Source organism: Diadema setosum, chromosome 17, assembly GCF_964275005.1.
Source record: "Diadema setosum chromosome 17, eeDiaSeto1, whole genome shotgun sequence".
In the NCBI taxonomy this organism is placed as follows: domain Eukaryota; kingdom Metazoa; phylum Echinodermata; class Echinoidea; order Diadematoida; family Diadematidae; genus Diadema; species Diadema setosum.
In genome coordinates, this window is record NC_092701.1 from 12,998,500 (window position 1) to 13,014,130 (window position 15,631).

Here is a 15,631-nt window from a genome sequence, read left to right on the forward strand (position 1 = left end):
ATCTATCTGTCTATCTGTCTATCTATCTATCTATCTATCTGTCTATCTATCTATCTATCTGTCTATCTATCTATCTATCTATCTATCCATATAAGAATATTGTTCTATCTATCTGTCTGTATGTTTGTCTACCTATTTATTTGTCTGTATATCTATCTATCTATATATATATCTATCTATCTATCTGTCTATATGTCTGTCTATCTATCTATATATGCTGAAAGAGTTCCAAGAAACATACCCTGAAATTATTTCTCATTGAGTGTTTTTTGTTGTTGCTGTTGTTGTTGTTGTTGTTGTTATTGTTTTTGCAACCACACGACCAAGGACCCCTCGTAGAGTGAAACTTTATACCGTTATGACATACTAACATAACTATACGTAGACATTTTGGAATCAAAACAGAATGGAAAGTTTCTGAGTTTATAAGATTATTGCAAGCTAAAAAGTTGCAAACCACTTATTCATGTTGTGTATGTAGTCTGGTATTTTGTATCATATATTGTTGATTAATGATGCTTGCGTGCGTGGTTGTGTGTGAGTGTAACAGCCTGTGTTTGATTTTCTTTTCGGGAACCTACTCCCACAAGCATCTGCTTCTATGTTTTTGATTTTCGTGATTGGAAATAAACTATGATTGATTGATTGATTGATATGTAGGTTCCCACCACACACAATTTTATTTATCCGTCATGAATGTGATGTACTTAAGAATCATTTCAATTGATTTTGGGCCATGTAAATATTATTTGTATATATGAACTTATAACTTTTAATTTATGTGTTACTTTACATTGTATGGATGGATGTTGTAAACACAACACTGTATGCTTTGTGCGGAAACTTCAATGAAATGACAACATTGCGCGACGTTGTTCCGTCATTCAACCTATGTTGCTTAAACGTGCATACAAATATCATATGATTGTTGCGTGCTGTTATCACACCTGGTGTTTATTATTCAGTGCCTTATTATACATTTATAATGATAAAAAGAACTATGAAACAGCATGCGAAAAAGTTCTGCCCCATCCTGTACAATTTTACACTAGATTATACAAGACTGATTATAATAATTTATTGTTTGTTTCACCCAAAGTCACGACAAATTTGTGTTGAACATGGAGCTTATTTCTTTCTTCTTCTTTTTTTTTTTTTTTTGGTTGTTAGTTATTATTTTTTTGGGGGGGGGGGGGGTGGGGGTGGGGTGGGGATTTAGATTACCAAGCCACCGAGTCATGTGCAAACGGTGGTTTGTTTGTGTGTGTGTTTTGTTTTTTTTTCAACCCTGAAGCACTGGCGTAGCCAGGGGGGGGGGGGGGGGGCGATGGGGGCGGTCGCCCCCCCCCTAAGATTTGGACCGAGGAGTTGGAGCGGAAAAAAAAATGCGTGTATACTGTATGCATGCACATGAAGCGTGTCTCCTTTGCAACCTTTCATCAAATAAGATATATTTTTTTTTTAATATTTCACTCAAAGTGTGCACCAGATCGTTGAATTTCAATTCAAAATATGCAAAATCTCTCGTGCTTGGGGAGGGGATACCCCCTCCCAAACCCTCCCCCCTCTTTGCCGCTTTCCCTAGCTAAGTACACTTTTTAGATTAAAAAAAATTCTGAATAATTCTGAGTGCACAAGATTTTCACTAATATTCCGAAAACTGAAGGTTCCTCATGTATAAGGGAATTTCCCCTTTTAATCGACCCTTTCCTCCTCAGCCCCCCCCCCCATCATTTTTTTTTTTGATTACCCAAATGTTGATTCCATCAAATATGCTTATTATGCGTATACGAGATATCTCAATTTCAGCTTAAAAGATACAAGCTCCATCGGAAGGGAAGAGTGGAGATAACACTCGCCAACGCCTTCTTCCTGTTTTCCCCCCCCCCCCCCCCCCGCCATGCAAAGAAGTAGACTGTGGCTATACCAAGATCATGCGCTTTATTTCAATTCTAAAAACGCAAAAGCTCCGCGAGCGGGAGGGGGAATCCCCCTTCCCTAAGTTCTACTTCACTAGACTTTATACATACGCACAGATGGTGCACATTCGGAATAAGAGCTAAATTCCGTGATTTTACACTTCGATGAAAAAGTGTTGCACCACAAAATTTGCACCAGATCCCTGAATTTCAGGTCTGAAAACGCAAAATCACCTTCGTGTGGAGGGGATATGCCCCTATCTACACCCTCGTGTGCATGCTTTTTCTGTTTGATTGCTGAACAGACAGCGTTCATGATATTCAGTGTAAGAATTAATACAAGAAGACTAGTGTGTTTGAATTATACTGTTTTATAGGCAAATTGTTCAATAATAATCTACAATAAATATACGGCAACCTTAAACAAGTGGGACTGTTTCAACTCGTTAAAACACGCAAAAACATGCATCAAATTGCACCATTTGCAACATCAAAATGCAAAAAGTTCTTACCGTGGGAGGGGGACACCCCCCTCCCACACCCTCCCCTCCCCCCTCGTTGGCTCCGCTCGCTCGGGTTCAGTCGCGTTCATGATATTCAGTGAAAAGAATTAATACAAGAAGTGTATTGGAATTATACCATTTATAGGCAAATTGTTCAATAATAATCTACACTAAAATATACTGCAATCTAAAACAAGTGGGACTGTTTCACGTCGTTAAAACACGCAAAAACATGCATCAAATTGCACCATTTGCAAAACCAAAATGTAAAAACTTCTCACCGTGGGAGGGGGGAACCCCCCTCCCACACCCTCCCCTACCCCCTCGCTCGCTCCGCTCGCTCGGGTTCAGTCGCGTTCATGATATTCAGTGAAAAGAATTAATACAAGAAGTGTATTGGAATTATACCATTTTATAGGCAAATTGTTCAATAATATTCTACACTAAAATATACTGCAATCTTAAACAAGTGGGACTATTTCACGTCGTTAAAACACGCAAATACATGCATCAAATTGCACCATTTGCAAATCAAAATGTAAAAAGTTCTCACCGTGGGAGGGGGGTTCCCCTCTCACCCTCCCTACCCCCTCGCTCGCTCCGCTCGCTCCGCTCGCTCGGGTTCAGTCGCGTTCATGATATTCATTGAAAAGAATTAATACAAGAAGTGTATTTGAATTATACCATTTTATAGGCAAATTGTTCAATAATAATCTACACTAAAATATACTGCTACCTTAAACAAGAGGGACTGTTTCACGTCAATAAAACGCGCAAAAAACATGCATCAAATTGCACCATTTGCAACATCAAAATGCAAAAAGTTCTTATCGTGGGAGGGGGGACACCCCCTCCCACACCCTCCCCTCCCCCTCGCTCGCTCCGCTCGCTCGGGTTCAGTCGCGTTCATGATATAAAATATACTGCAATCTTAACAAGTGGGACTGTTTCACGTCGTTAAAACATGCATCAAATTGCACCATTTGCAAAACTCAAAATGTAAAAAGTTCTCACCGTGGGAGGGGGAAACCCCCCTCCCACACCCTCCCTACCCCTCGCTCGCTCCGCTCGCTCGGGTTCAGTCGCGTTCATGATATTCAGTGAAAAGAATTAATACAAGAAGTGTATTGGAATTATACCATTTTATAGGCAATTGTTCAATGATAATCTACTCTAAAATATACTGCAATCTTAAACAAGTGGGACTGTTTCACGTCGTTAAAACACGCAAATACATGCATCAAATTGCACCATTTGCAAAATCAAAATGTAAAAAGTTCTCACCGTGGGAGGGGGGAAACCCCCCTCCCACACCCTCCCCTACCCCTCGCTCCCTCCGCTCGCTCGGGTTCAGTCGCGTTCATGATATTCAGTGAAAAGAATATTTGAATTATACCATTTTATAGGCAAATTGTTCAATAATAATCTACACTAAAATATACTGCTATCTTAAACAAGTGGACTGTTTCACGTCGATAAAACGCGCAAAAACATGCCTCAAATGCACCATTTGCAACATCAAATGCAAATAGTTCTTATCGTGGGAGGGGGACACCCCCCTCCACACCCTCCCCTCCCCCCTCGCTCGCTCCCGCTCGCTCGGGTTCAGTCGCGTTCATGATATTCAGTGAAAAGAATTAATACAAGAAGTGTATCTAAATTAAACCCTTTTATAGGCAAATTGTTCAATAATAATCTACATCAAATAAACTGCTACCATAAACAAGTGGGACTGTTTCACGTCGATAAAACGCGCAAAAACATGCATCAAATTGCACCATTTACAACATCCAAATGCAAAAAAGTTCTTACCGTGGGAGGGGGGAACCCCCCTCCCACACCCTCCCCCCCCCCCCCTCGCTCGCTCCGCTCCGCTCGGCTCGGTCGCTTCGCTCCCTCGCAGACTAACCGCCCCCCCCCCCCCCTAAGATGAAATCCTGGCTACGCCGTTGCCCTGAAGTGCATGGGATCCTATATTATATCCAGGTACTATGCGTATTCAAAGATCACGTTTAATGCAGTTGACTTCTTTTGTTGTTTCAAACATTCGAATTTTCCTGTTCAGCGCGAGTCGAATAAAAGAATCAGAACTTACAAAATACGAAAGAGTCAAAAGAAACGTATAATAAATAATTAACAGGACCACTAATACATAGAATGTCACAGATACGCTGTTCCTGAAGTATGTTTCGTTGAAGATTCACAATTGGAATTACATGTAGCCTATTATATAGGTAGTGAGATATTGTCTTATTTTGTCCCCTGAGCGGACTTGCACAGAAATATTCCCATCCAAATCTCAAGAATGAAGTGAAACATTTTTTTCTACTTAGATCTGAAATTTTTGAAACATTTAATGTCTCTTTGTTTTTAGACAAGTACTCTTATCTTATACGCGTTATCTGTTAAAACGTGGATAACTGTCCACAAGTGTGAGATTCACAAAAACTGCATTTTCTGTCGCGACAGCAGGCCCGACTCCCAGTTTTTAATCAAGCGCGCTGCCTCTTCAGAACGGCCAAGCATGGGCCACCGAGGGTACGGTCACAGCCTCCAATATCAGCCTGCTCGGCGGCCGGGCACCAATTTTTTTTTTTTTTTTTTCTCGGCCGGGCACCGACCGCCGACAGACTTGGCACCGTTGATTTTTAGGGTATCTCGGTCGCCGCTGAAGTTTTTACCGAGGGGTTAACCCTCAAAGCCCGGGGGGGGGGCACATTTTGCCCCTTATACCATATTTTCATTTGCCACCCCTACGCCCTTACCCAATTTCAACCAAATTTGGTGACTTTTCCTAAAAGTAAAACATTCCAATATTGTGGAAATATGAAATGTGATTTATACCAATATTATATGTAGCCTACACCCTAAACAAGTCATCATTATAGGTCTCATACATTATTCTCTCATATTGTAATGAATAGCGCCCCATGTGTTGGCCTTGATAAATTTCAACAATATAGCAAATAGTGAAAGTTGACTTGCTTTTCCTTTGTGCCAAATATAAAAATGATTGGTACAAGATAGAACATAATATACACGTGTACTGTGGGATAAGGAAATATGTCGAAAAAACATGATTTTAGCAATTTCCTATGTATTTCTTTATACTTAGATAAATAACGCCCTCAATGGGCAACCTTGAGAAATTTCAAATGTTGCGTCAGAGCATGAGTTGCTTTATAAAAATTATGTGCCAAATATGACGGTGGTATTATATAAAATAAAGAAGTTATAGAGGGGGGGGGGCACAGTGTCCTCCCCCACCCCTCCCCCCCCCGGACACCGATCTAATCAAACTATCTCGGTCGCCGCTGAAGTTTTTACCGAGGGGTTAACCCTCAAAGCCCGGGGGGGGGGGGCACATTTTGCCCCCTTATACCATATTTTCATTTGCCACTCCTACGCCCTTACCCAATTTCAACCAAATTTGGTGACTTTTCCTAAAAGTAAAACATTCCAATATTGTGGAAATATGAAATGTGATTTATACCAATATTATATGTAGCCTACACCCTAAACAAGTCATCATTATAGGTCTCATACATTATTCTCTTCATATTGTAATGAATAGCGCCCCATGTGTTGGCCTTGATAAATTTCAACAATATAGCAAATAGTGAAAGTTGACTTGCTTTTCCTTTGTGCCAAATATAAAAATGATTGGTACAAGATAGAACATAATATACACGTGTACTGTGGGATAAGGAAATATGTCGAAAAAACATGATTTTAGCATATTTCCTATGTATTTCTTTATACTTAGATAAATAACGCCCTCAATGGGCAACCTTGAGAAATTTCAAATGTTGCGTCAGAGCATGAGTTGCTTTATAAAAATTATGTGCCAAATATGACGGTGGTATTATATAAAATAAAGAAGTTATAGAGGGGGGGGGGGGGGCACAGTGTCCTCCCCCACCCCTCCCCCCCCCCCCCCCCGGACACCGATCTAATCAAACTATAGCGGTCGCCGTCGAGCGATTTAGGAACCAACAGTTAGAAAAGCACAGATGAAAACAAAGGGAAGAAGAGGAGCCAGGCTCTCTGAACCTTCTCCCCCTGAAAGAAGAAATAGCTCAGGCTTCAACACTCTCAGTAGCCCTCGCAGAGGATGACTAGGCTAACAACAGGCACCATGCAGTTTGGGGCGCAATGAGATGAAAACTATAAAAGCTTGGGTTGTTACATTGACATAGGTAATATGGTTTCGTTATTTCATTATTATCTATCTACTGAATGAAAAGAAGTAGGGATAATGAAAATCTGAAATTAGATAGGAAATTGGAACATTTTGATCTCGGAGTTACGAAAGATTTTTTTCTTCTTCTTCTTGGTTTCTTCCTTTCTATTTCCTGTTTTCTACATAAAATTATTTAATTCTGGTTTCATAACCGAGTTTGATAGCTCGTAATTCAGATTTTAGGTCCTTTTACTTCAGGTTTTATCTTTCTGCAAATTTAATTCTATTTTGAGAAGAATAAGGTAGAAGGAAGTTTATTTGTTCACTTGCATATATGGGCTATCATGTATTCATGTTTTAAGAAAGTGCTGGGTTTGTGAACCTCGCTGTCGTAGCCGTTGAGGCAAAATCAGCGGCTTCTTAGATATGGATGTTGCTCTCTCAGATGCAAAGCAAAAACATTGTTGTTGATGGCCAAGGGGCAGTCACATTATATACCCAGGTAGCTCGTGAGAAATTTCCGGCAGAGGCCGACGGGTCGGTACGAATTCGCGACACCGACAGATGACCCACCGATCACCGGCAAGGCCACTGGGCGATTTCTTAAAAATCGGTTGGTGGCAGGTGTGAAAATGTTCGGTTGTCGGTGGATCATCATTCGGTCACTGCTCGGACTCCGCACGGGGAAATCTTCGGACTTCGCCAAGTTTCGGCCTTATATCGACCGGTGATAGACGGGAAATCGACAGGGCATCGCTCGGGCATCGCCTCTTTTATACACTTTAGTGACCACCGCACAGTGCAGTACGCCCGGATGTCAACAAACGAATACTGCTAGTAATCAGCTGATTGAAATACATTGTACTTAGTATCCAGCGCGCGCGCGCGCCGGCATGTACTATGGGTGGCCAAGTTATCCATTACACATTTTTGACAGTGTACAGTGCACTGATTACCAACGTAAACAAATAAGGCCTAAATTGAGGTTTTCAGGACATCATACATATAGGGCCTAGTCAGCCGAGTTCCAAGGAACTTCCAGTAGTAGAAAATCCCTTAGAGACAGATTAATATTTATTACCAAAGGTATATCCATGCTTTGCATGATTTATTATCAAACCTCTGAAATAACGCATTTGTAAATGTTAAGAAAACCGTGGGGGCGTGGGGGTACTTGTGACACAACGCGTGCACAAAATGCTTGACTCAATGATGTGACTTTAAACAACTAAAGTAGATTCTCTATAATTTATAATTTGCAATACAGGTAACTATGAGACGAATGCATGATTAATTAGAAATGTCGCTATGGCGACTGATACCTCCGCCATAATGCATGATTCTCCCAATAGGCGTATAGTACAATGTCTTCACAATGTGTGATCCATGACAGTTTCACATAACTGGCAAAATATTGAAGTGACATTGTCAGAAATGTCTTGAACTGGGTTTGGTACACATATATGGGGAATTGAGAATTTTTACTTGAATTCTGACAGACCTTTTTATAAGTTTATGCATTGAGTAATTTCCAAGGTGTGAAGAAAGAGTGTAATGACGGTACAAAATGGATTTTTTTTTTTTGGGGGGGGGGGGGCATTGAAACCTGGCCTTTGAACTTTGACCTTCTGGCTGGAAATTTCCCAGAGAATCTCCATTAGGTAATGCATGTATTAATATTTGAAACTAATAATGCAAGCATTGCATATACTAGTATATGAGGGAAATAGTAAAATTTTGAGGAGATGACCTTTAACCCCTGACTATTGACCCATGACCCCTAAATTCCCTAGATAATCCCTGCCAATCAGTAAATGCGTATGTACCAAGTTCCACGAAGATACATTGAACCATTTGCGAGAAAAGTGATATTGCAACATTTTCACCTAACCTTTGACCTTTTGACCTTTGACCTTATGACATGAAACTCTCTCTGGAGAATCTCTACGGAGTAGTACATGTCCACACCAAGTTTCAAGAAAATACCTTTGGGCATTGCATAGATATGGGGGAAATTGCAACATTTGTAGCATTTGACCTTGACCGTTTGACCTTTGACCTCATGCCAATGTCACTAAAATCTACTCAACTAATTGTCCTATCATACATCATTCTTGGACCAAGTTTGGTGAAAGCTGCTTCATCCAGTTTTGAGTTATCACGTAAAGAGATAAATGTTAGGATTTGACCTTGATCTTTGACCTTTGACCTCTGTCTGATTTCACTGAAAAACTAATTAAGTAATTGTCCCATTATACATCATCCTCCAACAAAGTTTGGTGAAATTTGCTCTATCCAGTCTTGAGTTATCGCGGAAACGGATACAATTTCATGATTTGACCTTGACCTTTGACCTTTGGCCTTTAGCCGATTTCACCCAAAATCTAATCAAATAATTGCCCCATCATACTTCATACTTGGACCAAGTTTGGTAAAATTCCAGTAAATATTACTCAAGTTATCGCGTAAACGAAAGCGGACGGACGGACGGACGTACGGACGTACGGACGTTCGGACGTACGGACGGCCCAGCTCCAGAGCGCTTTACGAAGGCCGCCCTCGCGGGCAAAGCGACCACACTGATGATTAGGGAAGATACCATCAAGTGCTGCAGTAAATTCAATACTACGACTAGTGGTCATTACTGCTCTCCATACTACGAAACCATATATTTCCAGGTTCTCTTTGTCTCTCTAGATCTCACACTGTCAGCACAAATAATGCGTGCACGCAAAAGCGTCTTTATGTCGAGTGTGTCGAGCGGTAGCTGCGGCAAATTCAGTGGACATTATAGATGCTTCAAACGCAAGACCCTCGAAGCGATCTAGTTTGTGTATGTACGACGTTTACGCTCGGATCGGGCGATTGGCTCTCTACCGCGATATCCGTGCTGCTTGCTACTAGCTCAACACATCACGGCATGCATGCACACAGCGATCGACAACTACTCGTGTACGCACAAGTTGAGTGGGGTTGAGTTGTGCAGTGGCTAGCTGGACAACAAACACGATTCCACTCGTTTTTATATTGGCTAGACTTTGAAAAGATCTGATTCTGTCTATCCCGTATCAATGGATTGTCACATTGAATAAGTTTAACCTGCGCCGGCATTCCTACTCCATCAGTTTGTGAAGATGAGATTTGCTGAACATCTAGCGGCGCATATTACACCGGAATGGAGAAAACAATACATTCGTTATGAGGTTAGTCAGTGTCACAGCTGTATCTATGAATAGGGCCCGCCGTTTGCTCAAGTGTGGTGAGCTTCTTTCAAACTTGACCGAAAGATCGGTCTGTATTTTGTCAGGGATATGTTCCGCGGAGTGTCTGGCTTCACGGAATCCCTTTATAAGAGGAGAGCCGTAAAAGTAGAAAATGATTTACTTGTGTACTACCAAGTAGGCCTACATTGTAGCTCGTGGGTAGTCGGGTAAATTTACAGCTAACACTACGCAGTGTTAGACCTACACAAGTTAGTCTACAAATAGGAGTGGTGGTGGTTGGGTTAGTTATTGTCCCGTTCATAACATTTCATGTCAGCTTGTCTCGAACTGAAACATTTTCTATTAGGCCTATTTCGAAATATAAGAATATAGTCATATAGATCTATTGAATATAAATTGTTTCACATGTTAGAACTCACAGCCGTGTGTCGAGTACCGAAGTAGAAAAAAAAAAGTAGGCCTAGAAGTAGAAGAACTATTTTATGTGAAACTGTGTTAAGAAACCACTGCACTAATGACAATGTCAACTACTACTAGGTCTACTAATAGTCATACTAGGCCTATTAGGTTTCTATCTCGTTGAGTTTGTTAAGTACATCATAAAATTTCACAAATTCCCTCAAAATTGTCACCTTGATAATCCACCAGAATCTGTCCGGCCTCTCCAGAATCCTGACACGCCACGTGCTATCTCGCTATTGGCGTTCAATGTCAAGGCATGTAGGCCTACGCCTACAAAGGCAAGGCCGCTGAAAAATTCACCGAGCCATACCTTGTTGGCGCAACATTGCATCGGGGACGTTGCGGCGCTGTTGGTCTGGTCTCCAAATTCTGGCGAGTTGTTGCACTCAAATACCTCTGTACATTTAGTCACTGCATCGGCATGTATGGCGATGTTGTTTTTCTTCTGTGTTTTTGAGGATACCATCACACTGCACTCTGAGCTTGCGATAAGCGAAAAAATTTTAGCACGTTTTCGGCAACCCTGATTCTTAAATGTGGGACAATTCGCGTGTGCTTTGGAAAAGTTGCGCCGATTCTGCATTTTTGACAGTGAAATTCAGGATTTTAGATGGATTTTTGGAGGTAACTAAGGCACTTTCCTGTTGTGAACAACTGTGCAAGTACCATATCTACAATGTATGTGAAATGATGTGATACAATTGTGCATACAATGTATGTGTGTGTTATGACAGTAGAATTTGCTGGCTTGTGATAAGTGATAAGTGTCCGGATTCTGGAGGCCGGCAGAAAACTGGGAGCTTTACTCTAGTCTAGTAGCTAGAAAGAAAAATCAGTCTGTCCGGAGGAGTTTTTTAAAATCATTTTTTTGACATTTATGCCTGTATGGCTCTTCTCCATAGACAAGGGGATTTTGTGAAGCCAGACACAGTCTCCGCAGAATATATCCCCTACAAGATACAGAATTATCCTTAGGTCAAAGGGTCCAGCCAGAGTAAAATCACTCAGTTTTCAGACACTTAATCTTTTCTGCGATATTTGCTCAAATGATATAATATATTCAAAATTATATACAACAATGTTTGATAGGTATTAACACTACTTTTGTCTTGATTTTTATTTTGTTATGTAAAATGATTTTCTGTTTGTATTTTATGTTGAAATGGCAAGTAAATAATAATAATAAATTAATACCATATCAATTGGTAAACTTGGCCTAGCGGGTAAACTCTGCCACTAGCGCCCTCATTACAAGTGGCTGAGTTTACCATAACTATGGTACATCATAGAATTTCACAAAAGCCCAAAATATATCATCTTGATAATCCACCAGAATCCTTGCAGCTCTTTCAGAATTCGGATGCGCGCTACAAGTGCGTTCAATGTCAATGCCTATACATATGTACAAGTCCACTGAAAAATGCTCCGTGCCATACCTTGTTGGCACAAGATTGCATCAGAGAAATTGTGGCGCCCGTTGGTGTCCGAATTCTGGCGAGTCAGCACTTGCATTCAGTCCCTGTACATTTAGTCCCTGCATTGGCATGTATGGAGATTTTGTTTTTCTTTTGTGTTTGTTGCGGTTACTGTCACACAATGGAATGGCATTTTTCTCAATTTTTAATGCTTTTTCGGCAACCCTGGTTCTTAAACACTGGACTCAATTTGTGCATGCTTTGGAAAAGTTGCACTGATTCTCCATTTTTAATGGTGAAATTTGGGATTTTGGATGGATTTTTGGAGGGGACTAAGAGACTTTCCTGTTTTGAATGACAATGCCAGTACTGTATGCAAAATGATGTGATATGCCTGTGTTGTTACAATAGAATTTACTGGCTTGTGTTGAATGGTAATTAAAGTATCTGGATTCCAAACGGTGGCCGAAAACTGATGGTTTTACTCTAGACAGGACACTCTGGCTCTCCAGGGCCTGTAGAAGCTGAGACAACTTGGAGTTGAATGAAAGCCAGAGGCAAAGGCGAAAGCAGAGAATGTCATTACGGTTACAGCTCAATTGTCTACAGGACAATTGTAGAAATTTTAACATTCTGTCATTTAAATAGTTAATGACTTCTGTACAGCAACAGGCCTGTGTATATACAAATGTTTCAAGAGTCTAATTAGTGTCAATAGTGACATCTAATAGTCAGTAATCATGTAGAAATGCACACCATGCACTACCACCATTCCTTTCATAATTTGTAAAAAAAATAAAAATAAAAAAATAAATAATAATAAAAAAAAAATCTTATGAGTTGTGGTCTCTAGACATTTAACCAGGTAAGCAAGTTTTAGTGAACAGTTATGTGGCTACATGTAGTATAGTATCAGAAGTGTTTTGTTCAGATGAACTGTATCTGACTCTCTCTCAGTCAATTACAAGAGAAAGGTTAATAATTTGGACTCAAAAGTACACTGATTGTGGGCTGTGTTGGCATACAATGTAGCACAATGGATCACCGATTAGATAAAATTGCGATCAATATACAGCATGACAATTACACTGGGTTGTTATAGTCTGTGAAACAGCAACTTCACTTTTTAGTCTTTAACCACAATTACATCTTTTTGACAATAAACCAAAAGGAGGAAAAGGGAGTGATGTTGAAACATTCTGCCCATTTCCATTTTTTTTTTCTCTCTCTCTTCTGGCTCAGTGATCAAAGGATAGCAATTTCCAAAGTGCTAATATTATAATACTGCAATCACAGAGGACTGCTAAAGTATGTTGTACTTCAGTTAGTAGCAATAATGAAGTTAGTAATATATTTAATTATGCCAAGAGTTACAGTACATTTGCATAGAAATAGTGAAACTGCATTGTTGAAGTGATTTATGAATACATCTCCATATAACTTGTATAGGTCAGAGTTTATATGTAAAACAACTTTTGTCATAATGAAATGAATATTTGTCATAATATCATCCGACACTTTGTCACAATATCATCCGACACTGGTCATTGTCAGAATAAAGGAAACGAATAATGCCCGCTGGACCTACAATGAGATGAAGTGTCTGATAAAACTTTATGAAAGCAAGATCGAGAGGGTGTACATTCAAAGCACAAGGCAGGGGGAGAAAATCTATGAGGACATGAACGACAGGGACGCCTGTGTAGTATTTGGAGAGCAAGAGCAGCATCAATACTGTTGTCATAACCTCTTCTTGCCAGCAAATCAAATACCCAGAAAATCTGATCCGATGTTCATTAACTTCAGGGATATGATGTATTCTGATGATCTAATACATGGAACGATAAAGATTTTTGTACCCTTCCCTTGTTAATGACTAACAATGTAATAATAACAGATTTAAGGAAGAAACTTCAGAGTGTGGACAAAGTAGAGGTACAATGTATTAGAATACTCAGCATGGGAATGATCATACAGTAGTACCGTAGTTGCAGTTTTGTGCGGAGTAAAACCTGTGCAAACTGAACTGTATCCTGGGATCATCGTTCATACATGTGCAGTTTTATCGCAAAATTTTGCCAGTTGGTCGCAGTGTGCGTAATTTTTTGAGGTTTAATTGCATTGTGAATGGACACTTGTGATTTTACAAAGTTTCACTCCGCAAAATTTCACAATGAGAATGGCCGTAGAATTTACTGTTGAGAAACAGAATAATGCTGTAATTTCTAATGAATCGAGCACAAAGACTTCATTCAGTTGCCCATTGCTATTTAAAAAAAAAAAAAAAAAACACCCAACAACAACAAAAATGCTCATGTGGCACATTCATAAATAATGTAACAGGCAAGATTGTCTGTAGCAAGACGTTGTCAGGTTGATTCTGGTCAGAAAAGTTCTGATAAGACAGGATATCAGTAACATAGATTTTGCTTTCATGTGTTACTGTACATCTGTTGAGTCCTGGAAGAAATTCTCAGCAGATAGAGCTGTACAAACTGTACATTGATGTACATTATTGTATTCTCTCACACTTCTAAGTTCTATCTCTAGGAAATCTCACATACATGTACATATGTAATTAATCCTGTTTGCTCCTCCTATTTACTACAAACTTCAATTTACCGTAATATGACTTTGCATGAGGTCCACAGTGTACACAAATGCTTTTTACCTTGTGCACGTACATGTACAATGCATGTTAACAAGATTTAGCAGATATGTTTTATTTGTTCATGTCTGACAAATGTTTCATCATTCCTGAGGACTTCAGTATTTTTGTGGGAGTGCCCTATACAGTACATCATCATTTGATACCCTAGATAAAAGTTTAGATTCCTGTTTTGTTTTTTATCGGTCTCCAATCCTGTCATCAAGTCTAATAATGAGATGGATGTGAGAAAAGTGCATGCTGAGTAAAAAAAAAAAAAAAAGAAAAAGAAAAAAAAAAGGTTTACTTTCTGCTAGGTGTACAATGTATCATTGGATTGTCTACAAAATGTAAACAGTCCAAATGCAACTGTAGGGACTAGAGTGCATGTAGTTTGAACAGCTAGGCTATGGAACTGACAGCTGCTGGATGTTAACTTCTGAAAGGTGTAGAAAGTGATTAAACTGCCAGATTCATTCATTCAGTTTACTTCCACAGAGTGAATAAATAAGAAATACAAACATTACAATGAGCGCACATGCAAGATGCAATGAATCTCAAAATGGGGAATCAACAGTAGGCCATAATGGCCTTTCAAAGGCTGATCCAGCTGTCAATTAAAAATGGTACAGTTATTAATAATGATAACGTAATAAAACATTACAGAATACATTTGACTGTGCAGATGACAAAAACATTACGATAAACAAATTATTAGGCAAGTGATATAACTCATTCATGCGTGTGTCAAGCGAGATTACTGAATAAAAAAACCAAACAAATCTGTTTATACTTCCTTTTAAAGGATGAAAGACTAATGGTACATTTTATGTTGTCTGGTATGTTATTCCACAAATGAGAGCCAGTATGTACATTTAGAAGCATTGTATTTATAAAATGGAATATATAACTTATCACTTTGACGAGTACTATACATGTATGCAACTCTAGTATTTTTTTCCATGAAGCAGTTGTCTAAAAATTTTGGTAAGATATTATTGATTATAGGAATATGCGAATGTACAGGAAACAAATTTGTTAATATCATAAACAGTTCGAAGCAATTTCAATTTTTTAGACATTATGGACATGTGCATCATATCTATCACATATTATACAATGTACATGTACACAATGTATGTAAATTAGATTTGAACAGGACAGTGAAAGATATTAATTTGTATTTTGATGTAGAAAAAAGGACTGAAAAGGTCAGTGATTCATTGATGAATTCATTTTTTCTTATCAGTTTCTATGAGGCTACAATGTGTTAAAAAT

General features: G+C 39.3%; 1 protein-coding gene across 1 annotated transcript in view; it reads left to right on the top strand.

Annotated features, from left to right (window-relative positions):
- The first annotated feature begins 9,704 nt into the window (after positions 1 to 9,704).
- The window catches only part of LOC140241225 (xenotropic and polytropic retrovirus receptor 1 homolog), a 66,453-nt gene continuing 60,526 nt past the window's right edge, over positions 9,705 to 15,631 (top strand). The window contains exon 1 of the mRNA XM_072320977.1: positions 9,705 to 9,808. Within this exon, the coding sequence (XP_072177078.1) occupies positions 9,740 to 9,808 (69 nt within the window). The 5' untranslated portion in view covers positions 9,705 to 9,739. The remainder of the gene's footprint in view (positions 9,809 to 15,631) is intronic.